We start from the raw sequence: 25,570 nt of genomic DNA, 5'->3' as shown, positions 1-25,570 counted from the left end.
AAAAAAATAAATAAATAAATAAATAGAGTAGCTTCATATTGCCTAGGATAAAAGAAATCTAGACTTGGCCTGTATTTATGGTCTTTTGTCACCATGGTACCTTCCTTATAATCTCTCCAATCTGAATTTCTCAACATTCCTTAATAAGGACTCTCCACTCCAGCCAATCTGCTTTCCATCCTGATTATATTATTTGAAAATCCCAATCTCTCTGTAACTTTACAACTATCATTTCTTCCACTCCTTTCTACATACTTGTAGTAAGCTTTATATTTGATGATATTCTGCTTTACAATTGTTCTCAGGCTGTTTCATATATGAGTTTAACTTCTGTAACTAAGTGGTAAATTCCTCTCCATGTCTTATAATCTATTATATGCTTCTTTGTAGATCTAAATTGAGAAACCACTTAGTAAATGGTTAACTAATTCCTAGGTCAGCATCTTTAATCTTAATTTCATACAATATGCTTCTTGGTTCCTTATTTTCTAACAAGTGGTAATATTTGCTTTAAAAAATACAATGTTTCTGGATGATTATAAATACTTACTTGGAGAATATTTCTACAATAGCAGAAGATTTGTTCTTATTGACAAGAGAAAGTTCTTTGGCAGTGATCCTCAAAGACTGTGAAGTCCACTGTCGCCTGTTAAATGGAGATGGGTCCATCTTGCCTCAAGATGCTGAAATTCCCCTGGAATAAGGAACATTAGATGATCAATATAATGATACTATGAAAGATTGTCTTGAAGGAAGCAAGACAATATACTTAAAAGAATACTGGACAAAGAATTAGGAAGCTTAATATACAAGTATAGAATTTTACGATCCCTAAAGTACTATCTAAATGCGAGCAAGCAGTATTATTAGTAGTCACCTTGGCACTGACTGGCTATGTGATACTGGACAAATCACATCACCTCTTCCTAGTCTGTTTCTGCATCTGTAAAAGAAGGAGACTGAATCAGATGCTCACTTCTAGCTCAAAAACTCTGTGCTTCTATGATTCTATGATGGGTCCCTCATGGAGACATTGATTGTGCTATCTTTCCTTATACTTCAATGTCAAAGTGGTATTTCCATAATCAGCATCTCAAAAAAGTTGTCATCGAGATACAGACAGTGGCACAAAAGGTGCTGAAACTGTTTTTAAGGTTCCTTTTTGTCTGCCTCTTCCCCACTAAGGCCTCCAGAAATTCTTGACTTTTAATAAAGGTACACAGGTTCTACATGTGTTAGTTAACATCAGTCTTGGTTACAGGGATTTTTTTCCCCTTCAATTGTTAACAAAAAGTGAGGAAAACAATTTATCTAACATTAAGCTGATAAAAGTTCTATAATGGCTACCAAGTTCCAATATTTTCTGGAAATCCTTCTACTATTTTTCCACAAATTAAATGTGTTCATGATAACGGAAAGCAAATACATAAGAATAGTGTTCCTCATAGTAACAGGTCCATTACTAGTTAATTTTTAATAAATCAGCTTGATTTTTGGACTAATCATCAAAATCTTCCAAATCATCAAATAAAAGTTGGAGCTCCAATTTTTGTCACAATAAGGTGAGATTAGAATAGTCATTAGTTCCCTTGTTTTGCAAAGATAAAGAAGTAAATTTAAGTAGTTCATAATACTCTTAACCATAGGCAGAACACAATTATTTGGCAGGATAGAATCCTAGTTATAATCACTTCAAATACTAATAATTCCTTTCTAAAACTGAATTATTTTAGATGTTGTGTTAATAAAGATTGAGACAATTTGATATCATACTATTCTATGTATTCATGAGTCTAATTTGCTCACAATTTTAGAGCTGAGAGGATCCTTATTCTAGTTCTACCTTTCATTTTATGGATGAGGAAGCAGAGGTCAAATTGCAGAATGCCTAAACCAATTCACAACTCTTCGACAGTGAATTAGTGTGCCTGTTTTCCCAAAGCCCCTCCAACAATTTTTATTTTCCTTTTTCAGTCATCTTTGATCAACTTTTCTACTTTTTTAAAACAAGTACCAAAGAGTTTTGATGATGTCACCTTTATAGTGTATACTACATAGTATACCTTATACATTTACATATGTATATATATACACACATACTTAGAGAGCTGGGACTGCTAGGCTTCTTTTCTTCTCATTTCCTCCCACATAACTTCCCTTGCCATTCTTGACCTTTTGTTCCTGTTGGATTCTGCTTTCTAATCTACTGTTCTACGCCTCCTTCATTTTGTGGAAGAATTCACCCCATTCATATTCATGGTTATGGCTAATTGTGTATTTCCCTCTATCAAATGAGGCAGCTAGGTGGTGCAGTGGATAGAAAGATGGGCCTTGAAGTCATGAACTCATCTTCATGAGTTCAAAATTAGCCTTAGATATTCATTAGCTTTGTGAACCCAGGCAAGTCATTTAACCCTGTTTGCCTCAGCTTCCTCATCTGTAAAATGAACTGGAAAAGGAAATGTCAAACCATTCCAGTATCTTTACTGACCCAAATGGGGTCACGAAGAGTCAGACATGACAGAAACAATTGAACAATAATGCCATCATATCTTCCTATACTCTGTATATCCCTCACTACATTTACAAAGGAGGTGGTGAAAGAGAAAGAAGGTATATAAAACCCCAAATCAGGAACTAAAGCTGGAGATGTAAGCAAATAGAAGATGATACTGACACTTGAAAGATTAACTGTAGATTCAGAAACACCCCAAAGTCCAACCCAAAAGAAGAATGACTTCACAGATTCAAATAGAGTCTTACAAGGAAAGAGATGGTCTGGCTTATATACCTATATGGGTGGCTGGCTTCCTTTGCTACTGCCTTACTGCTTCTAGTTGGATTTTGGTGTATTTCTAGTTATGTGTAGTTTCTCTAATTTTAATTTCTTATTATTTGGTCTAGTACAACTTTTAGTGTTTTGCTGGAGTAGGTGTGTGACAGCTGAGATGTCTGTCTTTTAAGCAGCCCATCTTAACTGGAACCCCATAAGAAAGACTTCTTTTTTCACATTAAAAATTTTTTTTCTCAATTACATGCAAAACATTTTTTAAATATCAGGTTTTTTTCTTAAATTATGAGTTCCAAATTCTCTCTCTCTTGCTCTCCTTTCCCTTCCTTGAGAAGGCAATTTGATACAGATTATACACATGCAGTCATGCAAAACATTTCCATATTAGCCATGTTGAAAAAGAAATAAAGAAAAATTTTTAAGTATACTTCAATCTGCACTCAAACTCCATCAGTCCATTTGCTGGAGGTGGATAGCATATTTCACCATAAGTCCTTTGGAACTGTCTTGGATCACTGCTTTGAAGAGAATAGCAAAGTCAAGGAATGACCTTAATTCTTAACTAAGATGCCATTTGAAAGGGTCCCAAAAAGTTTCAAATAATCACACCTCTTCTTTTTGCAACTAATAGGTGTACTAAATTAAGCATTTACTAAATATAATAAATATGCTTTAACCTGGTTTAGGTTAAATCGAAATAAGAACTGACTTAAGCAACATTCAGACACAATTTGGTTTAAAAATGTTCAAGCTTCATATTGTATAATTATGTTTCCAAAACTTGTGTGGGTAAAGCTCTTGCCAGTTCTTCTATGAAGGTCAATTCTGGGTCAAAAAATTTCTTTGCAGAGTAGTCTACTGGTCTAGTGATTACAAAGGGGACACAAGAAGTACCCTGATTGCAGATTTTTAAAAATGAAACTACTCATTTATTAAAAAGAAATTTATTAATTGCCAAGTCGAGTCACATTTAAAAACCAAGGATTTTCAGCAGGGAGAGCAGCATGGTACAATGAAACAAGAGCTGGATTTGGAGCAGGGAGACTTGAGTTCAAATTCCATCCCTTCCACTTACTATAAGACCTTTTGTGCCTTGGAATCATGATCTAAATGGGGGGTGGGGGGGGAGGATCTGATAACCTCTGAAGAAGGTCACTTCTAGTTTATGATCCTATGGCCTTGTTATGAACTCTAGCTTTAAGTACATTATATAATTAAAAACAAAACAAATGCTATTTCATTTGTCTATGAATACATGGAAAGTTTATTGCTATTTTAAAGCAATGGTTAACACTGTAAAAGTGGGTGAAAAATTGCACATTTCATTTTGTTTTAAACAGAGATCAGTATTAAAACGTTAACTCACATTAATATAGTACTTAATGATAAAGCACTTTCATATGCATTATCTCATTTGATTCTAACAAAGGAGAGTTTGAGATTCGTAATACAAATATTATTTATTATCCCTTTTTTACTGTTGAGGAAGTTAAAGCTCAGAGGTAAAGTTAGCCTTCCTACAGAGATGTAATGATGACTACTATTACAGAACCCCTTTCCAAATATTATAACATGAACTCTGCATTATTGTTTCTAGTATTGGGGCAATAGATTTGTATCAATAATAATAGCTCCCATTCAATAGCATTAGACAGTTTTACACAGTCATTAAGCTTGTGAAGTAGGTAGTACAACTCATTATTCCCACTTGACCGATGAGGAAGCAGAGACTTGGATTCCATGTCCTAAGGCTCTAAAAGGGAATTCAGCTCAATTCAAGCCAGTAACACAAAGGTATGGAAAGCTCTTAAAGCCAAAATTCTGGTAATGGAAATATAAATTATTTCAACCAGGAAGAAAAAAAGAGTCATGTCTAAAGAAACCAGAGTATCTGAATAGAGGGGTAATTGAAGAGCTCAGGTTTTAAAAGAGTACATAAAAGAGATGGAATTGAGTAACTAGAAAGAAATAGAAGACTGGTGAGATTCTTTAGCATTAATGGCAAGTAGTTTAAAATGCAGTAAGAATTGAGACATCATAAATATTCAAGGTTATAAAAAGGTTTTGGTCTTTTTTTTTAAGGTTATTCTGGGAATAGGGCAAGAGAATGAAAGAATGAAAGAAAACAAACAACAATTACTCATGTTTATAAAGCTTTTAAAGGATGTTTACCTTAAATGGTACACCTTTATACCTGAGGTAGTGGTTCAATTATTAACTTCATTTTACAGATGAAGAAACTGAGGCACTGAAAGGTTAGCTGGCTTTTCCATAGTAACTCAGTTAATAAGTCTGAGTGACATTCAGAATCCAGGCTACTGGCAAAGAAAGGGCAGAAGTAATGAACTTGTTTTCTCAGCCAAAGAGAACAGCCTGAAGGTTAGAAGAACAAGTTAACAAGAAAATGAAAGGCAAGATAAGTGAGGTGATAAAAGAGCACCTAGTTGCCCTCTAAGAGCTTCTCTCATTATGCCTATAAGGACTGGACATATATCCTAGAGTACTGAATGAACTTAGACTGCTAAATCCTACACAATAAATTGGAGTGATACAGCATTTTGAAAGTAGAGTTAGGAAAATGTCCCACTTTCCAAAAAAGTGAAGGTTAGTAGGTAGATAAATCAAAATATGAGCAAGTAAGTTTGACTTTCTCCATTTAATAATTCATAATAGAATTTTATCAAGAAATATTTTCAAACATTTAGAAAGAAAGTGATGACTAAAAGTCAGAATGGATTAAGAATAATTCATGTTAGACTGTTTCCTGTTTTTTTGGACAGGATTACTAGTAGAGATCAAAGGAATACAGTGGACACACTGTATCTGAATTTCAATAATAATTTCTAATTTTATATACCTTAAGGTTTCTTATGTAGAATATCTCATGAAATTCACAAAAACTGTGGGGTATATAGTATAGATGTTAGTATTTATTTTATTTTATTTTTCCATTGGCACCTTTATTTTTTTAAGTGACTACAGAGTCTTTGGGGAGTTGCAAGACAAAAAACTGAAGAAATTATTAATGATATTCTAAATGCCTATCTTGTTATGATGTATGAACCATATCACTCAAATGTATTGATAGATTAACATTCTGAATTCTTTTTTTTCAGAGATACTTCTAAGCACTTCTCAGAGATACTTCTAAGGACCTGTACATTTTCAGGTCTTCCAAGGTGGTATGATCTAAGGAGAGGTGTCTACTCCTTTCCTGGCCTGTGCTCTGGTCTGTGAGTTACCACAAGCACTCTTTTCTGCCTTGGAACTGTGAGGAGGATTCCCTCTCCATCAGAGCCACAAGCTCTGACACACCAGCACTCTTCCTCACCCCAGGACCACCATCCAGGACTGCAACCCTGATCCAAGCAAGGCAAAGCAAGAGAATCCTGCCTCAGTTCCAGTAAAGAGATGCCTGCAATCCCCCTCTGATCACTCAATCCCTACACTGTGTGTGGGCTGAGAGCTCAGGAAACAGCTGCCGCCAGTGCTGCTACTGCAGCCACCACCATCTCTGCTGCCCTAGGGTCAGACCATGGTCTTCTCTCACCCAGGTCCAACAGAGTTTTCCCACTGACTTTCTATGCTATCTTTGGTATTTGTGGGCAAAAAAGTCTGGAAAATGCCAGAGCTACCAGTGATTCAGTCCCCTGAGGCCTGCTCCAGCCCTGTCTATGCCGGCACAGTTCACGCTGGACTATATACTCCACTCCCACCCTGGCGTGACAGACCCTTCCTGTAGACCTTCCAAACTATCCTGGGCTGGAGATTTGTTTCACTCCATCATTTTGTGGGTTCTGTAGTTCTAGAATTCATCTAGTCATTTTTTATAGGTTTTATAGCGCTATGGGAGAAGAGCTCAAGCAACTCCCTGCTTTTACTCTGCCATCCTGGCTTCACTCTCCCAGACGTTAGTATTTACTACGACAAAACTGAAACTTAGAAAGATTAAGTGACTTGTCCATGATCACACAGCTAATACATGTCAGAGATAGACTGTGCACCTAGATTTTAACTCCAACACTGCATCCAATGACTCACGCTGCCTTCTAAGGGGCAAAAGTTTCTCACAATGGATAAGATGGAGAGAAATGGACTAGATGATGTTAAGTTCAGAACTGGCTGAACGTCTAGAACCAAAGAATACTTATTAGGGTATGTTCTGTTTAATGTTCTATTTAACATACTTATGAAAGACTTGGATAAAGTAATAGCATGTTTACCAAATTTTCTGATTATAGAAATAGGGGAGAGATAGTAAATCTTTATTAATCTTCATTAAGAAGCAACATGGTTCAGTGGAAAGAACATTTAGCTTGGAGTTAGGAGAAACTTCGTCTTGAAGCCTGGCTTTGACAATAGCTATGTGACCCTGAGCAGGTAATTTAACCTGAACTGAGGTTTTCTCATCTGTAAAAAAAAAAAGAAGATAATTATACTTGTACTACACACTTGACAGAGTTGATGTGAGGAAAGACTTTTATAAACTTTTTTGTGCTATATGAATGAGTTATTTTTATTGAATGCATAACTATGTTACCAAAATATCTCAACAGTCATGAGCTATAAACTGAAGTGAACCTGATTATGTCTATTACATTTCAAGTTCAACATCTGGGCTAAAAAGTAAGTTGTACAGAAACAGGATTTATGAAAAAGACAGCTGTGGCTGAGACGCAGTTCATGGCAGTGGGGGGTGGGAAATAACACATAAGGGTTTTATTAGTATTTCAAGCTCAATATAAGTAGTGTGATGTGGTAGTCAAAAGAGCTAATTGAATATTTTTTTGGTTGGACCTATGATTTCATTGTCATATGGAACTTTGAGTGAGGGGATTTTCACTACCAATGCAAATCAGCATTTGTTCCTCCACTTATAGTCTTAGAGAGCTGCATGGGGTACAGAGAAATTAAATATCAAGTAACCAGTATAGGTCAGGAGATGAGTTTGAACCTAGGTCTTCCCAATTGTAAAGACCAGTTCTATATCCATTATAGCACATTCCCTCTCACTTAATTTTAAACTGCATTAATAACAACTCACATTTAATTGATACATTACTATGCTATAATCTCAGAATTGGAAGAGACTTCTGATACTATAAAATCCAAACCAACCTATACCACTCTAGAAGACATCAAAAAGTAGTCATTCAGCTTTTGCTGGATAGTCCCCAGTAAAAGAAAACCCATAACCTTCTAAGGTAGATCACTCCACTTTGGAATACATTTAACTGTCAAGTTTTTCCCTATATTAAACTTATATTTAACAAGTAACTTCCAACTATTACTTCTAGTTTTACCTTAGGTATAGTACAAGTCTCTTCCTTTTTCCATGAGACAAGTACAGCTATTATGTCAAAGTCTTTTTTTCCTTCAGGCTAAATATTCCTATTTCCTTCATCCCAATCCTCATTTGACATAAGCTAATCAACCAATCAATAAGCATGTATTAAGTGCTTATGATGCTCCAGACCCTTCACCTTGTTGGCTCTCTTCCTCTAGTTTTTCAAAATTATTTTTCTAAATTGCTGCTCCTAGAATGTGGCGTGATATTACAACAATCACAAACATAGCCTTAGAACATCAAAACATAGATAATTACAATATTAAGTGCTTTCTGGAGAAAAATCTGTACAGAGAGCTTTGAGATTTATAAATTGTTTTCTTTACATTCTCCCTATAAGGCAGAGAGTGGACTAAAATAAAGGCTTCTGTGAGTGTGTGTGTGTGTGTTTCTGTACTCAGTTTTTCACCTCTATCAGAAGGGTAACATATTTCATTCACTATCAATCCTCTTGAATCATTGTTGGTCATTACAGTGATAAAAGTTCCTAAATCTTTTCAAAGTTGTTTCTCTTTGCCATATTATTGTGATCATATAAATTTTTCTCCTAGTTTTGTTCACTTCAATTTTACATCAGTTCACATTAGTCTTCCTCAGTTTCTCTGAAACCATCCCCTTCATCCTATCTTAGAACATAATAGTATCCCATAGTATCAGATATCATAATTTGTTCAGCCATTCCTTCAATTGATGAGCACTCCCTTCTAATTCTTCACAATCTCAAAAAGAGCTATAAATTGTTTTGTACATCCTTAAGGTTTGTTTTGCTTAGGACTGGTCCCCTCCCTTAATCTACCTTCCCTCTAATTCCTTTTCCCTTCTCTTTCCCTCTTATTTCCTTGTTCTGTGAAATATATTACTGTATCCATTTAAGAGTGAGTATTCTTCCCTCTTTTGATCAGTTCAGATGAAAGTGAGGTTCAAATGTTAGCCATTCTCCCCACATTCCTCCTTGTTTGTATAGACTTCTACTTGCACATTGACTGTGAGAGAATTTTCCTTAACCTTCCTTTCCTTTTCCTCTAATCCCCAGATTTCTCTTCCCCTCCCTTTCCATTCTGCTATCAAGATTAAATCATAACAGAACCACAATTAGACTACCTTAGCCTAAGACAATCAGGGTCTTCGGAGATACACATATCATCTCCTCATATTAGAACATGGGCAATTTATCTTTGTTTAGTCCATCATTATTTAGTCTTTCATCATTGTTTCTTCACATTTACCTTATTTACCTCTTGACACTGGTGTTTATACATCAAAGTTTCTATGCACCTCTTCCCTCCCCCCCCCATAAGGAATTCTTATAATTTCTCTCTTTTTTATGTTTTTGTTTGCTTGCTTGCTTGCTTTTTGGAGAGCAATTGGGGTTAAGTGACTTGCCCATGGTCACACGGCTAGTTTTTGTGTTAAGTATCTGAGACCGGACTTGAACCCAGGTCCTCCTGACTCCAGGGCCGGTGCTCTATTCACTGCGCCACTTAGCCGCCCCATTTCTCTCTTTTTTAAAATTAAAGACCCATTTTCCCCCTTTAGGATTATACTCAATTTTGCTGTGTAAGTTACTTTTGGATGTAAGTCTATATACTTTGCCTTTTGGAATAGTATTGCCAAGTTCTCCACTCCTTCCCGGTAATGAAAGGGAACTAAAGGAATGGAATAAGCATTTATATAGTGCATACTATGTGTCAGGTACTGTGCTAAGTACTTTTACAAATATTATTTCATTTTAACTTTACAACAACCCTGTAACATAGGTGCAACTCATTTTACAGATAAGGAAACTGTTGCAAATAGAGGTTAAATGGTGAAGAGCTCAGTACATTGCCTGACACATAAGTTAGCACTTAAAAAACGTTTATTGACTGACTGACAACTCATGTGTGATTCTGACTCTAGCTCTTTGGTACTTGAATTCTTTCTCTCTGACTACTTGTAATATATATTTTTTTCTTTGACAGAGAACCTCTGGATTTTGGCTAGAATGTTGCTGGGAGTTTTATTTCTTTCAGGAGGTGGCCAGTGGATTCTATTTCCACATTCCCTCTGGCTTTAAGAGATCTTAAAAATAGTTTTAAGATTTCTTGAAATACAATGTCTAGGCTCTTTTTTTGTTCCAGTCATGACTTTCAGACAATCCAATAAATTTCTTTTTAAATTTTCTCTTTAATCTGTTTTCTAAGGCAGTTGTTTTTGCTATAAGATACATTCATTTTCTTTTATTTTTCAGTCTTAGACTATGTTTTAATATTTTGTGTTATCTCATGGAATCATTGATTTCTATTTGGTTCATTATAACTGTCAGGGAGTTTATTGCTTGGGCAATATTGTGCTAAACTTCTAATTTCTTTTCCAATTCTTTCTTCTATAGCTCTTTTTTGACCATTTTTTTCCTCTAGTACTACCATTTCATTTATAAAAACATTTTAAAACTTTTTGAACCCTTACTTTGTCTCTTCGAGGAATTCTAGTTGAGTCTAGTTGTATCCAAGCAGCATTTTTCTTTGAGGCTTTGCCTGTAGATGTTTTTGAGGCATTCTCTTCTTCTGGTTACGTCTTGCGCATATTCTTTTTACCATAATAGCTTTTTTATGGTGAGATTCTTTCTCTGTTTCCTCATTCTTCCAGCCTATTTTTTTACTTTGCATTTAATGTAAGGGCCAAGTCCTGTGAACTTCTAAAGGGAGGGTCTGGGATTGGTCCTAATGCTACTCACTTGGGAGTACTGAATGTTGTCTTGTTCCAGGATCTCAGGAACAATTCTGACTGGGAACCTATAAGCTTTTACTGTTCCTAAAATGGTTCGGTCCAGGGCAAATTCTAATTCCTATTTATCTTATCTAAGCAAGTTCCTTACTTCAATCTGGGTCTGAGCAACAGTACACAAGCTATTGTATTCTGTCATTATCAGCCAGCTAGAAAACTCTCTTGGTTCAAAATGACAGAACTGTAGGCTTTCCTTATTCCTTTGCAGGTTTCAGACTGGGCTAGAAGCTGGATCTGAGAACCTGCTATACAAGCCACACTGCTGTTTCTTGTTTCTGGACTTCCTCCTTGCTCAGAACACAAGTCAGAGCCTACAAACACTCCTAATAGCTGGGTGCAGGTTGCTTTTTCAGTTCATCCTGGTTCTGTGACCCAAAACTGGATACTGGTTGACAAAACATCTTTAGCAACTTTTATTATACCCTGCATGAAGCTGTACCATGATTTGGGTCTGGAATGTCATCTTGCCCTTAGGCCCAGTTTCAGGGCACTAGAGTGCATACCTGGCATGCTCCTGGTCACGTGCCCAAACGCAGTGCCCACAGACCTCTCTGTCTCCTTATACCAACCTAGGCTAGAAAAGAGATTCACTGTGATTTTTTTTCTTGGCTTTCCTTATCTGGATTTAGTCTGGTACATTGACTAGAACTAAAGTTTGCATGAGCTTTGGGGGACAGTTCTTTGTATTTTTTCCTGCTACTCCTCCAGAATCCAGAGGCTGGATTTGAACCTAGGTCTTCTAACTCTTGAACTCTTTCCAATGTACTGTTTGTCCCTTTTCATCACACTAAATTATCTCTTTATGTAACACATTCTTGACCAGAACCTTTTGTGACTAAGAACATTCTTTTGTAAGATAGTTGGCCTGGGTTAGGGGACTACAATCAAGGGAGTTTTCCTTTGTTCACAGATATTTAGTTATTCCCCCAATGACTTTTGGCTACTATACTCTAAATGAATTAACTCATCCAGAAGAGTATAATCCTTTGAGATAGTCCATATCCTTTGAGATAATGTTAGATAAGATCAAGAAGCTTTTGAATCTATAGCATTTATGAATTGCTGATACTGCTTATATGTCTTTGAATTATGAATTCAGTCCTTCTAAGTCTGCACATATGACTATGTTCCAATTTTTGAAAATTCTTTTTTTTAAAGCATTCATTTTGGAACAGATTTGGAACATGTGGTATTACTTAACCTGGGTCTCATTCCTTCTCTTTGTGGCTCTGTTTCCATCTTTCAATTGCATCAAAACTTAAAATGTCAGCTATTATGGGGATAAAAAAAAAAAACAACTTATTCTACATCACTCAGAATTAATCTAAGGATATAGCACTAAAGTATTCAGTCCTGATCATGTCACAGCTCTACTCAAGAAATTTTACTGGTTCCCTATTGTCTCACAGACACAAATTCTTAATCTTTTTTGTGTCATGGACACCTTTAATAGTTTAATGAAGCCCATGGATTGATTTTCAGAATAAAGTTTTTAAAATCATAAAATTATATATATATATATATATTCACACACATACACATATATACATATACAAAAAATATGATTATGAAGGAAATAAATTTTATTGAAATGGATATGTAATCTTTCTCTTCTCTGTTCACGGGCCCCTCCTGAAATCTATCCACAGAAACTTAGGAGCCCATGGATTGACCCTAGTTTAAAAAATCCTGATCTACAATAAAATATAAATTATTTTGTTTGGTATTTAAAGCCCTTTATAATTTGGCTCAAAATCATTCATTCTACTTTCAAGCCGAACTAGCCTATTTGTTCTTTTCAGTACACAGTACTTGATCACCGGACCTCCATGCTTTTGAACAAGTCGTCCCACATACCAGGTATGTACATGTTATTTTAATGTTAGGGGTTGATTCACTTTTCTCTTTTACTCCTAGTACTCAGCATATAATCACTTAAGATGCTCACAGTCAAGGAGCATTTATTACATGTAACAAATTATGGTAAGTGCTGGGAAGATAAAGAAAGGCAAAAACATAGTCCCTGCCCACAAAAAAAAAATTCACATTCTAACAATTGGAGACAACATAAAAACAACCATGTTAACAAAATACATACAGAATAGATGGAAGATAATACCAGAGGAAAGACACTAGCAGTGAAGAAGGGTTAGGGGGAGGGAGAACTAGACCTGTAACCTCCTGCAGATGGAATCTAATTTGAGTCATGAAAGAAGATCCAAGAAAATAAGGGGATGAGGGAAAGCATTCTGGGCATAGGGGCTGGGCAGCGAAAAGGCACTGACTTGGACGATAGAAAGTCATGTGGGAAAAACAGCAAGCAGACCAGTATAGAGGGATTATAGAGTAGGTGGAGGAGAGTAAAGTATAAAGCTGGTAATGCACAAGGGGGCTTTGCTGTAAAGAGCTTTAATAAACACAAAACAAACTTTTATATTTGCTTCTAGAGAAACTACTGGAGAAACATGGTCAGATCTACATCTTTAAAAGATCACTTTAGCAGCTGAATGGAGGGTGGACAGAAGTGGGGAGAGACAAGAGATGAAGAGAGTCTTAAAAACTAGAGTGGTGGCTGGGTGAATTGTGACAAGGGGACATGTATGAGAGATATTGTGAAGTTAGAAACAAGTCTTGGCCACAGATTGCATATGTGAGGTGAGTATGGGTAATCATGAATCAATCAAGTAAGCAATAAATATTTATCAAGCATCTACTATGTGCCGGGCACTGTGCTAAGCAGTGGAGACACAAAAAGAAGCAAAAGGCAGTCCCTGCCCTCAAGGAGCATACCATCTAAAGGAGGAGACAACATGTGAACAAATGTATAGAAGACAAGCTAGGTACAGGATAAATAGGAAATAATTAACAATGGGAAAGCACCATAAGTAAGAGGAGTTAGGGAAGGCTTCCTGTGGAAGGTGGAATTTTAGCTGGGACTTTAAAGGAAGTCAGGGAGGTCAACAGTTGAAGTGGAGGAGGGAGAGCATTCCAGGAAGAGGGGCAGTCAGAGAAAATGCCTGGAACTGAGAAATGGAGTGCCTTGTTGGTGGCACAGGTAGGAGACCAGTGTCACTAGACTGAAGAGTATGTATTGGGAAATAAGGTATAAGAAAACTGATGGGTGTTTGGGTGGATAGTGATTCCTCTACTAGTAAAAGTGAAATTGGGAAGAGAGGATTCAAAAGGAAATATAATGAGCTCTGTTTTGGACCTGTTAAATTTGACATCGGGGTGGCTAGGTGGCACAGTGAGTAAAGCACCGGCCCCAGAGTCAGGAGGACCTGAGTTTGGTTCCGGCCTCAGACACTTAACATCCATACCAAAAAACTAGCCGTGTAACCTTGGGCAAGTTACTTAACCCCAATTGCCCTCCAAAAAAAAAAAAAAATTTGCCATCAATTTGAGACATTCAAAAGGCAGCTGATATGAGCCTAACACTCAAGAGAGAGGTTAGGAAATGGAGGCAGTCATATATTTCTCAGGGTGTTTAGCTGGAAAAAGAGAGCTGAAATGATAGCTAGTAGAAATGGTAAGATCAAATGAGAGATTTTTAAGGATGTGGGAGACATAGGCATTGTTTACAAATACTAGAGAAGCAGTCAGTACAAAGGGAGAGACTGAAGATTAGAGAAAGAGAGTAGAAATGATGGAGAGAACAATCTTCTGAGGAAGAAGGAATGGAATGGGATCACTTGTCTACGTAGAGGAGTTTGCTATGTCAAGAAGGGCCACCTCTTCATGAGACAAGAATGGAGGAGACAGTAAGGAAAGAAAGTGAGATGAGGAGGGAAAATGAAGCTCGAATGGCCTCAATCTTTTTCAGTGAAATATCAAGTGAGGTCCTCAGCTGGGGGAATGAGGGGTGGAAGTACAATGAATAGGAGCTCTAAGGAGGAATGGAAAAAAATGGGATAACAGCTATGGTGAATGGGAATATCAATTCAGATTGGGAAGGTATAAAATGACTGCAATGCTTCACTGATGGCCCAATTGAAATCATGTAACATTAAATTTGTAGTGGACTCAGCAAGGTTTTATGACTTTTTCTAATTCCATTCAGCAGTATTTGAATAACAGTAAAGGTAATATATGGTGAGAATAAGCCAAGGCTAGGGTTTGGCAAGGTATATGATCAGTAATAGGATAAGGAGGCAAGGATAACAGTATGATAGTATAGAGTTGAACTGACTCTACAAGAAGTTGAGTTAGGGAAGGGAAGAGAGTCCAGCCCATACAGAGATGATAGTGGGGGAAAGAACTGAGGGCCAGAGGGACTAGAGGTTATAGTTAGGACAAAGAACAGGTTTAAGAAAAGATGAAATGATAAAACGTTATGATCAGATAAAATAATTTTTGAGTTCATAAACATGGAAATATGACACTTGAGTGATGGCAAATTCAAAGGTACAAGCAAATCAGTGTGTAGCCAAGAGGGAGGGGAATAAGTCATGGGAATTGAACGAGGAACTATGAAGTTAGGTATTTGAGGGAATAACAATATGTATGTTGAAGTTCCCTTGTATGAGGGCAGAAGTTGGAGAAGAGAGAATATCCTGCATGTTAACAGATACTGGTCATCAGAATCTGTATTAGGTAATAAATTTGAATAGCATGAACCTCAAAGGAGGAAGGGTTGTTGAGTGATGGTGGTGAAGGGAAGAGTATGGAAGTGGCAATGGGGAGGAACTCCCCCACCATGACCAAAGAGTGTATGAGTGAAAGTACAAGACTATAAAGAGTGTCCAGGGATAAAGTATCATCAGAAAAGAGCCAGGCCTCAGTGAATGCCAAAAGATGAAGGGAGTGAGAAAGGAAAAGTTTTAAGATGAAAGCAATAATTTGCAGGCATTCCAAACAACACAGTGGAAGGGATGAGTAACTCTGGAGTAGGATCATTTAGAGGGTAAGGTTGAGGAGTGAGTTGAAAGGCCAAAGCGAAGATGTGTACAGCTCAAACTGGGTTTGTATTTGGGGGGATTAGTATTTGTAATGAAGAGATTATGAGGAAAGGATGAGGGTGGGAAATGTGCTAAACACTGAGGAATTAATTCAGGGAAAGTAATAATGTTGGAGAAGCATGTAGAGAAGGCAAGTGATGAAGCAATTGCTGAGTTGAATTGAATTTTTCATTCCACTGAAGACTTTTAAACTCACAGCTTTCAAAATCCAAAACCTAGTGAATTTATATTATATATGTGTGTGTGTATATGTATACATATACACACACACACATATAGTAGATTGAATTCAGCTCACTTTTTTACTTTATTTTTCTTGGTCTGTTTTCTTTTGCAATATGGCAAACATGGAAATGTTTTGTATGAATATACATGAATAATCTATATCATATAGACATCTTAAACTCAACATGTCTAAAACTAAACCCATTATTTTTTCCCACAAACACTTCTCTATTCCTAAATTCCTTAATTCTGTCAGGGTATCACCACCTTCTCAGACATTGAAGTTCACAACCCCTAGGTGTTGTCTCCTCACTCTCATACCCCCACCCCCATGTCCAATCTGCTGTCAAGACCTTTTGACTCTACTTTTATAACATTTCATATAGCCTATCACCTTCTCTCCTCTGATACTGCCACCACCCCAGTGCAAATACTCATCATGTCACTCCTGGACTACTACTGCAATAGCCTTCTGATTTGTCTCCCTGATTCGTGCCTCTCCCCATACTTCCCCATCCTTCACTAAGCTACCAAAGTGATCTTTCTAAAGTGCAAATCTGACCACATCACTATACCATTCCCCCATTCAAAAAACTTCAGAAATATTCTTTTACCTCCAGGATCAAAAATAAATTCTCTCTTCAGCTTTTAAAGCACTTCATAACCTAGCTCCTCTTCCTATCTTTCCAGTCTATTCCCTTCCTGACACAATGACACTGGCCTTCTTGCTGTACATTTCATCTCCCCTATCACTGCATTTCACTGGAGGTCCTATATGCCTAGTATTCTCTCACTCCTCAGACTGTCCTGGTTTCCTTCAAGTCTCAGCTAAAATCTTCTGCAAGAAGCCTTTCCCAAATTCTCTTTAACTCTAGTGTCTCCCTAATGACATTATTTCCCATTCATCCAGTATAAATCTTGATTGCAGCTGACTCCCCAATTAAATTGTGAATGCCTTGAGGGCAGGGGCTGTTTTTTTTTAACTTTCTTTGTGTCCTCAATACTTAGCATAATGCCAAGCACATACAAGTTCCTTAATAAATGCTTGTTGATTTGGCTTGACTAGATTTCCCTTGCAGTATGAAAGGCAAAGTGTGCAACATAAATCTCAGCCAAAGGTCTCTACTTTCAAAGAGAATACCATTGAAAAGAGGTAACAAAAGAGTCCAACAAAATGCTAAATTACTATTAAATGTGTGCATTACTGAAGAGGGAAAATAGCAGATCAGATAAAGTGAATTGGAATAATCAGAAAAGACTTCTAGAAAAAGTGGGTTTTAACTTGGATTTTGAGGAAGTATAAGAATTGGACAGGCAAAGAGGAGGAATAAGGCCATTAAGGTGGAAAAAGAAACATAACATGAGCAAAGGTATGGAAATAGGAACTAGCATAGCTGGCATAAAGGACAATAAGGAGATCTGCCTCACTAGAATGAAGAGGATATTTATACTAGGAGTTATTAGACTTATAAACTCTATTTCAGTATAGGCTGCTTGAGGTTAGGGCTCACGTCCTATATTTTTGTATCTCTTACCCAAATTACCACAATGTCCTGAACATTGAATAAATATCTGCTACACAAAGCAAACTGTGGGTTACCTTAAAAGCTAGGCAGAAAAATGTGGATTTGATGAGGAAGGAAGGAAGGAAAAAAGAAAGGATGGAAGGATTAGAAAGGAAAGAAGGATTTATTAAGCACCTACTAGGTACTAGGCACTGTGCTAAGAGCTTTACAAACATCTCATTTGCACTTCACAACAACCCTGGGAGGTAAGTGCTATTATTATCTCCATTTTACAGTTGAGAAAACTGAAGCAGAGGTTAAAGGACTTGCCCAAAGTCACACAGCTAGGAAGTATCTGAGGTCCCATTTAAACTCAGGGCTTCCTGACAGCATCTAGAGCACAAGGCTCTACCCACTACATTACCTGTAGTTGAGTCATTTCAGTCATATTCAACTCTTCCCAATCCCATTTGGGTTTTCTTGGCAAAGTTATTGGAATGGTTTTTCATTTCCTTCTCTAGCTCATTTTACAGATGAGGAACTGAGGCAAATGATGTTAAGTGTCTTGCCCAGGGCCACACAGCTAGTAAGTGACTAAGGCCACATTTGAACTCAGAAAGATGCTTCTTCCTGACTCTAGGCCCAGCACTCTATCCACGGCACTACCTAGCTGCCCCAGCTGTCTTTTACACATGTACCACAATATCTATTTTGTTTCTAGTTCTTTGCTACTACACAAAGCACTGCTATAAATATTTTGATGTTGGCTTTTTTTTGTCACTGATCTGCTTGGGATATATGCCTAATAGTGGGAACTCTGAAAGACTAGACCTTTCAGTTGATTTTTTTGCTTAACTCCAAACCATCTTCCAGAATGGTTTGACCAATTCAGTTTATTAAGTGCACTCCTCCTTCCACAATCCCAACTTTGACTAATTTCCATCTTTTGAATGACTGATTTTCAACTATCTCCCAATCATCTCCAGTTCAAGAAAGAGGAGGAAAAGAGAAAGCAGAATATCCAAGATTACTCAACTACTACTCTCTCAGATTCTAAACCTTCCAGAGATCAACATAAATTACCAGAATGGGAAATTTGGCACATTTATCCTATTTTCTGCTAATTCTTACAGACTCGATGGTAAGACACTTTTCACCAATACTTACATAGTAAAGCAGATTTAAGTGACCGATCAATTAGGATCAATTTCCCCTCAAATAAAGCAATGTGGCAGATCATTTTTTTTTTTGACCAAACAACTTGTTCTAGTAAATTGGAAACTTTGTGCAACTTTTAGATTTAGTGCAAGCCTTTTCCTAACATTTCTGCAAGGCCAACTCTCACTTCTGGGTTTCTGAAGTCACCGGTTTGCCTTTCTTATGTTTTTGAAAGCATCAATCTTCAAAACACACAGGCATTCACAAACAAATAGCCACCAGAACACAAAGCAGGCCTGGTTTATTTATAGTGCCAAAGTAAGCTCACTTTGTAGGAAAAGTAACACCAGAGGATATTAGGGAAATAACACCTGGAGTAAATCCAAGTGGAATTAAATTGAACCCCATCAATCCAGACTGGATTAATAAACTCCTCCGAAATTTTATTGAGGTGTTACTTACAAACACCAATAATAATTCCCTTTGGTTCCACTGGTAGCAGAGTTAAACAGTAACTCTAGAGACAGAAAAAAAAAGTATTAGCCTCATTTGAATTCAGTCATAGGGCTTCAAACTAATGAAAGTTATTTGAACTTAACTACTAAATCACTAGAATTATAATTTCATACCAGTTAATATCAATTATAATCCTATACACCAATATTGTTTTCCTAGCATAAAAATGGTCCATATCAGTAAGAAAAAATCCTTTTTATCAAATATTGCTGATAAGAATCTGATATCTAAGATATATAGGAAACAAAAAAAATTTAAGACCAAAAATCATTCACCAATAGCTAGGATAGTTAAAGGATATTAATAAATAGTTCTCAAAAGAATTGCACATATTCTCAATAACTAATAATAATAATTAATGGATAATATTTCTATAGTACTTGCCATATACCAGGCACTGTGATAAGCACTTTATACTTATTATTTCATCTCAAACTCACACCAACCCTCAGAATGGTAGATGCTACTGTTATTTCCATTTTGCAGATGAGCAAACTGAGACAAACAGATGTTAAATGACTGGCTATCACTCAACTACTAAGCATCTGAGGCTTAATCTGAACTCAGATCTTTCTAACTCCACGCCCAACCCTCTATTCACCATGCAACCCAGCCACTCTAATTATATTCCAGAATGCTTCAAATCACAGATAAAAGGAGAGATCCAAGTCAGAACAAATTTGAAGTTTCACCTCACACCAGCACTATTTAGCAAAAATGACAAAAGATGGGAAAGACAATAGTGAAGGGGTGGTGGAAAAACGGACACTGTTTGTGAGGTGGACCAATCATTCTGGAAACAATTTGGAATTATTAAAAGAAAGTGATTAAAGAGCCTGAAACCAGCAACCCAGTGATTCCACTGCTGGGAATATGCCCTGAGGAGGCTTATGATAAAATAAAGACCCTATATACACCAAAATATTTATAGTAACACTTTTTTTTTAGCAGCAAAAAAACTCAAGTAGACGCCCATTGATTTGGGAATGGCTAAACTAGTTGTATACATAAATGTAATGGAATATTACTTACTATACTGTTTGAAATGATGAATATGATGGAGAGAAATATGAGAAAATTTTTATGAAGTGATAGAAAATGAAGTAAGCAGAACCAAAAATAAATTATAAACATGACTATTCCAAGGTAGATGGAAAGAATAACAATAAAACAATGAAACATAATGACATGAAATTATAATGATCAAGCCTGAGGCTAAAGAAGAGACCTGAAAAAGGCATCTCTGATGGACCCTGATAGACAGTTCAGAACCCAGAACCCGAAAAACTTTATCAAAAGAAATGATCTTAAGAAGAGTCATGACCATCTGCTTTGTCACTGCCCCTTTAAGGACCATGGGGCTTCTTCACTTGCCTGGCAGCTCAGTTTTGCCCTGTGCTGTCTCCCCCATTAGAATGTGAGCTGGAGCAGAGAGCAGGGACTGCCATACTTTTCTATCTGAATCTCCAGGGCTTAGCAAAAGGCTTTGTACCTCATGTGTGCTTAATAAATACTTCATTCATTCATCTAGCTTCCTTCTTTGCATGGGGGGCAGATAGTATCAAATTTTCTCCATGTTTTGAGTAGTTTTACTAAACCTTTCCCCTCTTTTTTATTCTTTGTTAGGCAGCATTTATTAAGTGTCTACTACTATGCCAAGCAGTATACTAAACATTAGGGATACAAAAAAAAAAGACAAAAGAGAGTCCCTGCTCTCAAGGAGCTCACCAGTCTAATGGAGGAGACAACATACATACTACATACAAAGCAGACATATACAGGAGAAATTGTAGATAATTAACAGAGGGAAAGCATTTTAACTGGGACTAGAAGAAAGCCAGGGAGTGAAGATTCAGCAAAGACCACTGAGGAATGGATAGCCTTGGCAAGAAGGGCCACCTCTTCATGTGAGAAAGGAGACAGTGGCATTTGAGTGATGTGACATAAGAAGGAGATATAAGAGGGAACTTCTGGGGAGTGGCCTCAAGTTTTTCAGGGAAATATGAGGCAAGGTTCTTAGTTGACAGGATGGGAAACCCCCCCCCCCCGGAGGGGGAGGGTAGACAGGGGACACCATGGAATGTTTGAGGAGGGATGAAAAGGTGTAATAAAAGGCACTCTGATGAGCAGGAGAGTGAGTTGACTAGAGAAGTATAAAACTATTGCCTTGCCAAAGTGAGGGCCCAATTGAGATTATGTAACATAAATTTGTAGTGAGCAAGGTTTGTGATTTTTTTCCAGATTCATTCAACAGCAGAATAAGCCAAGACTTAGACTTGGCTGGGCAAGATTGGGAATAGGGTATAAGGAGCAAGGCATTTATTCAAGGCACTTGAGGAGGACAGTATAGAGTTGAACTGGTTCATCAAGAGGTCAAGATGGGTAAAGGAAGAGAGTGTAGTCAGTGCAGAGGTGATAGCCTGGGAAAGAACTGAGGACTGAATGGATTGGAGGTTATAGGAAGGATGAAGAATAGCATTTGTGGTTCAGAGTAACAACGGATTGTAATTAGAAATAGGAATTTCTCAGTTGATGAATACGGAAGTGGATTACTTGTGAGTGATAGCAAGATTAAAGGTATGACCATCTCTGTGTGAAACTGAGGAAGGGTAGAAGAATACATCATATGAAATTAGTAACTTTAAAAAGTAGGAGGTTGGGGTGTCAAGGGATTATCAATATGTATATTGTACCCCTCTAGTATGAGGGCATGAGTTAGAGAAGAGAAAGAATGTAAGCCAAGAACTGAATTAGTTGAGGAAAGATGGAGAGTATCCTGGAGTTCAGTAGATAACAGCTACCAGAATCTTTATTGGGTAGTAAATATGTAATGAGTGAACCTCAAAGGAGGTGAAGTTACTGAGTGATGTAGGTAGGAGAGCCTAGTAATGCCAATGGGGAGCAAGGAATATTCAAACTCTTTAACCTTAATGATGAGTTTTGGGGTGTGAAAAATGTAACCAGTGCTGGGAAGTGAGTCTAGGGGAGGCCGTCATCAGGAGGAGCCAGGTTTCAACGAGCGCAAGAAGATGGAGGGGGCAGGGTTAAAAAAAGTTTAAGATGAAAACAAGCTGGTCACCTATGGGGCAAGCATTCCAAAGAACACAGCTGTGATAGGACCAGAGGTTGTTTTTTTGCTTTTGGTTTTATTTTTTAACGCAGTTTCTCCAACTTCCCTCATACAGCTTTTGATTGACTCAAGTTCCCTAACACAGCTTCCTGGTCAGATATAACTAGAACCTTTCAGACTTGATTGTTACCTAAGACCATGTGAAGTCATCATATCCCAAAGACCTGCTGATCAGATTCTTCCATGAAGAGGCACAAAGGTCAAGTCTACCAAAGTTGAAGAGAAGTGCCACAGTAATTTTGCTACGTATCTTTGCTGTGCTAGGGCAAAGTAAACCTCCTCAAATGTTCAGTGACAAGTCATTTTATCTCAACGCTGAGCCTGAACTATAAGAATGCTGGTTTTAAAATTCTGCCTACAACAACAGTTTTCATATCTCTTTCTTATAAGGGATGACTCTCTAGGAGGTGATGTAAAAACAAAAGCGATCAATAAAATTCTATTTTTGTTAAATGGTCCAAATCAATACATCCAAGCTATTAATGACTATATGGAGCTGTGCCTATGGAACAACAGTGAACCTATAACAGTGAGGTGGAAAATTTTGCTTAACTGTTTGACGTGGAGGTTTATTTGGTGCTTCCTAAATCACAGTTGCATAATATCAATGTGCAGATGAGTTATAATGAACAAAGCCACATTCATTTCATTCTTATTGTTCCCAGCCTGATTAGCTTCAAGACATTGCATGAAAATATATAAAATGTATCAAGAAGCATCCAAAGATAAATTGTGTTTTGATCTTAAAATATTTGGCATTTTTATAGCAAAGCATATCAAGAGGCTAAACTGCCTGGTACGTAGAACTGGCCTTGTGTCAGGGAGACCTGGGTCCAAAATCCTGCTACAAGATCCTAGGCAAATCACTTAACCTCTTGGTGTCCCTGGACAATAAACTGCAGAGAAATCATTAATCTGTATTGGCAGAGGAAATTTCTCCTGGGGGAACTAACTACCTATACTGAAAAAATCATAGATCTGATATTAAAAAAAATCTACTCTAGTAAAGAGGCAATTATGAATTATGAGGCTTCTCAAATTACAATTACATGAGAGAGTCAAGAGATGGGTTCTGAATCTAATCCTGCCATGGACTACTTTAACTTAGCACAACTTTTCCACTAGTGCTTAAGATAATATAAACACTAGCTGAGTAAACCTCACACACACACAAGCAACTTGATAACTCTTTGTTGAATGTATAAGGAATTCTAAAAATAAGAACGAAACTAGTGAGGGACAGCAGGGCTTTTTTGTTGTTGTTTTTTGGGGAGAAAAAAGGAGGCTCAAAGAAAAGGACAGGACCTTTGCTTGGGATAATAGAGTTGTTGTGATAACTACCAAGAGGGAGCATTGGTGCTCTATTATTTTACTTCTAGTTCCTCTGTCAAGGATAGCTTTTGCATTGGAAACTGGACAACAAAAATGACTAGCAGGGAGTTGATGTCCAAGGTAAGAAGATAATAAGAGCTAATCTGACTTGAATTGGTAAATTCAAGTCACATGGTCCTAAAAGAGCTTATAGATGTGACGGCTGAACCACTCTGAGTGACATCTGAAAAATCATGGAAAATGAGAAAAGGCACCATAAGATAGTAAAAAGACAGATATTGTCCCAATTTTCAAAAAAGTAAAGAGAACACAGTCTACATACTATAGACCAAGAAGCCTGACTTGGATCCTGGGAAAATTCTAGGATAGATTATTAAAGGAATCATTTACAAAAATCTACAATGAGAAACAGTGATTACAAAGATCTAGTATGAAAAAATGATGAAAGGGACAGATACAGAGAAACTTTGGAGAATTTCTATAAACTGATGCAAAGTGAAAGGAGCAAAACCAGAAGCAGGAGAACAATTTATACCATGACAACAATATTGTAAAAGATAAAAACTGTAAAAGACTATGATCAACACAACAACCAGCTATGCCAGGATGAATCCAGATAACAAATCATACTTTCTACTTCATGGCAAAAATATGATGGACTAGAAATGCAGAATGAGACATGTATTTTCAGATAAGGCCAATATATGGGTTTGTTTTATGTGATCATACTTATTTGTTACAAGGAAGAGCTTTTTTGGTGGGAAGGAGTAGGGATAGTTTTACTGAAAGAAAAGAGCATTAAAGAATTGTTAATGAATAATAGAGAGCAAAATGAAGTTCAGAAGGGGACATAGACACATAGGACAGTACTGGAATTACCATGTAAAATTTGAAATACAAAAAAGCTTCATGTTAAACTTGTCAAAGAAAAAATAGGAACACTGTACATTTCAGACAGAAGTATGCTAAGAAAAAATTTAATTATTTTTTTTTCAAATGGTTTATTAACTTCTGGTTTACATCACTCATTTCCGCCAGATTTTGAGTTTTTTTTTAGCAATTGAGGTTTGTTCAATGTTTTTTGGTCCCAAATGCTGACACGACTCTGGATCAAAAAGTCTAAATCTATCTCAAATTGTAGTTTATGAAAGACAAATATAAAAGTACAACCCAACCTCTTTGCAAAAACTTCAAGTTAAAAATTATATAACCACAACTCTACTAGAGTCTACCTTCCCTTGTTACTCTGAATATCTTTCCTGCTTAAAATATACAAGTGAAACACTTACCTAAAGTTCTAAATTTAAGATTACTGTCCAAGACATCCCAGAACCTAGGAACTAAGTAAATCTTTCTAGACCATGTTATACTAAGAAACCTCACCAGGGTTAATCCAAGCTATTTGGAAATTAATTTTAACTCCACCCCACTCCCAAATAATGCCATTTGGTAAAGGTGGTTTAGGTGTTTTGCTGGAGAGTTGATAATTAACTTATTCACAGTAAGGGCAAGGCCAATTCAATAGTTTTTAGGCATTAACAAAAAATTTCTTTTGACACAGAGACAATATGGCAAAATTATTTAGGGGTAAAGATACTGAACTAAAACAAGGGAAAATAGAGGTCTCCAAAAAAAGAAAGTCAGGTAATTTACAAATTATTGGAGCAGTCACACAAACCACATGTAAGTTTGCAAGGCCAGTTCTCTCCTTAACCTTTGCACCATGCCCTAACAAAGCAATGTGTCAGGTAACAGTGCTCTAGGCATAGTAAGTGTGCAATAAATATTTGTTGAAGGAATGTTGAAGTATTAACCTAGAATCCTCACTTGTCATTTACTTAT

At 36.9% G+C, this 25,570-nt stretch overlaps 1 protein-coding gene across 2 annotated transcripts in view; it reads right to left on the bottom strand.

The window, feature by feature from the left end:
• The window catches only part of LIMA1 (LIM domain and actin binding 1), a 121,676-nt gene that overhangs the window by 86,131 nt on the left and 9,975 nt on the right, over nucleotides 1-25,570 (bottom strand). For both annotated transcript variants that reach the window (XM_069092569.1, XM_069092570.1), the window contains exon 2: nucleotides 551-694. In XM_069092569.1, coding sequence (XP_068948670.1) covers nucleotides 551-669 — 119 coding nt within the window. In that variant the 5' untranslated portion in view covers nucleotides 670-694. The remainder of the gene's footprint in view (nucleotides 1-550; nucleotides 695-25,570) is intronic.

Source organism: Petaurus breviceps, unplaced genomic scaffold (assembly GCF_028583685.1).
Source record: "Petaurus breviceps papuanus isolate PSGF00001 unplaced genomic scaffold, PetGlider_PUasm1.0 191, whole genome shotgun sequence".
Lineage (NCBI taxonomy): Eukaryota > Metazoa > Chordata > Mammalia > Diprotodontia > Petauridae > Petaurus > Petaurus breviceps.
The sequence above is the reverse complement of the archived record's forward strand: the minus strand, read 5'-3'. Positions and strand labels throughout refer to the sequence as shown.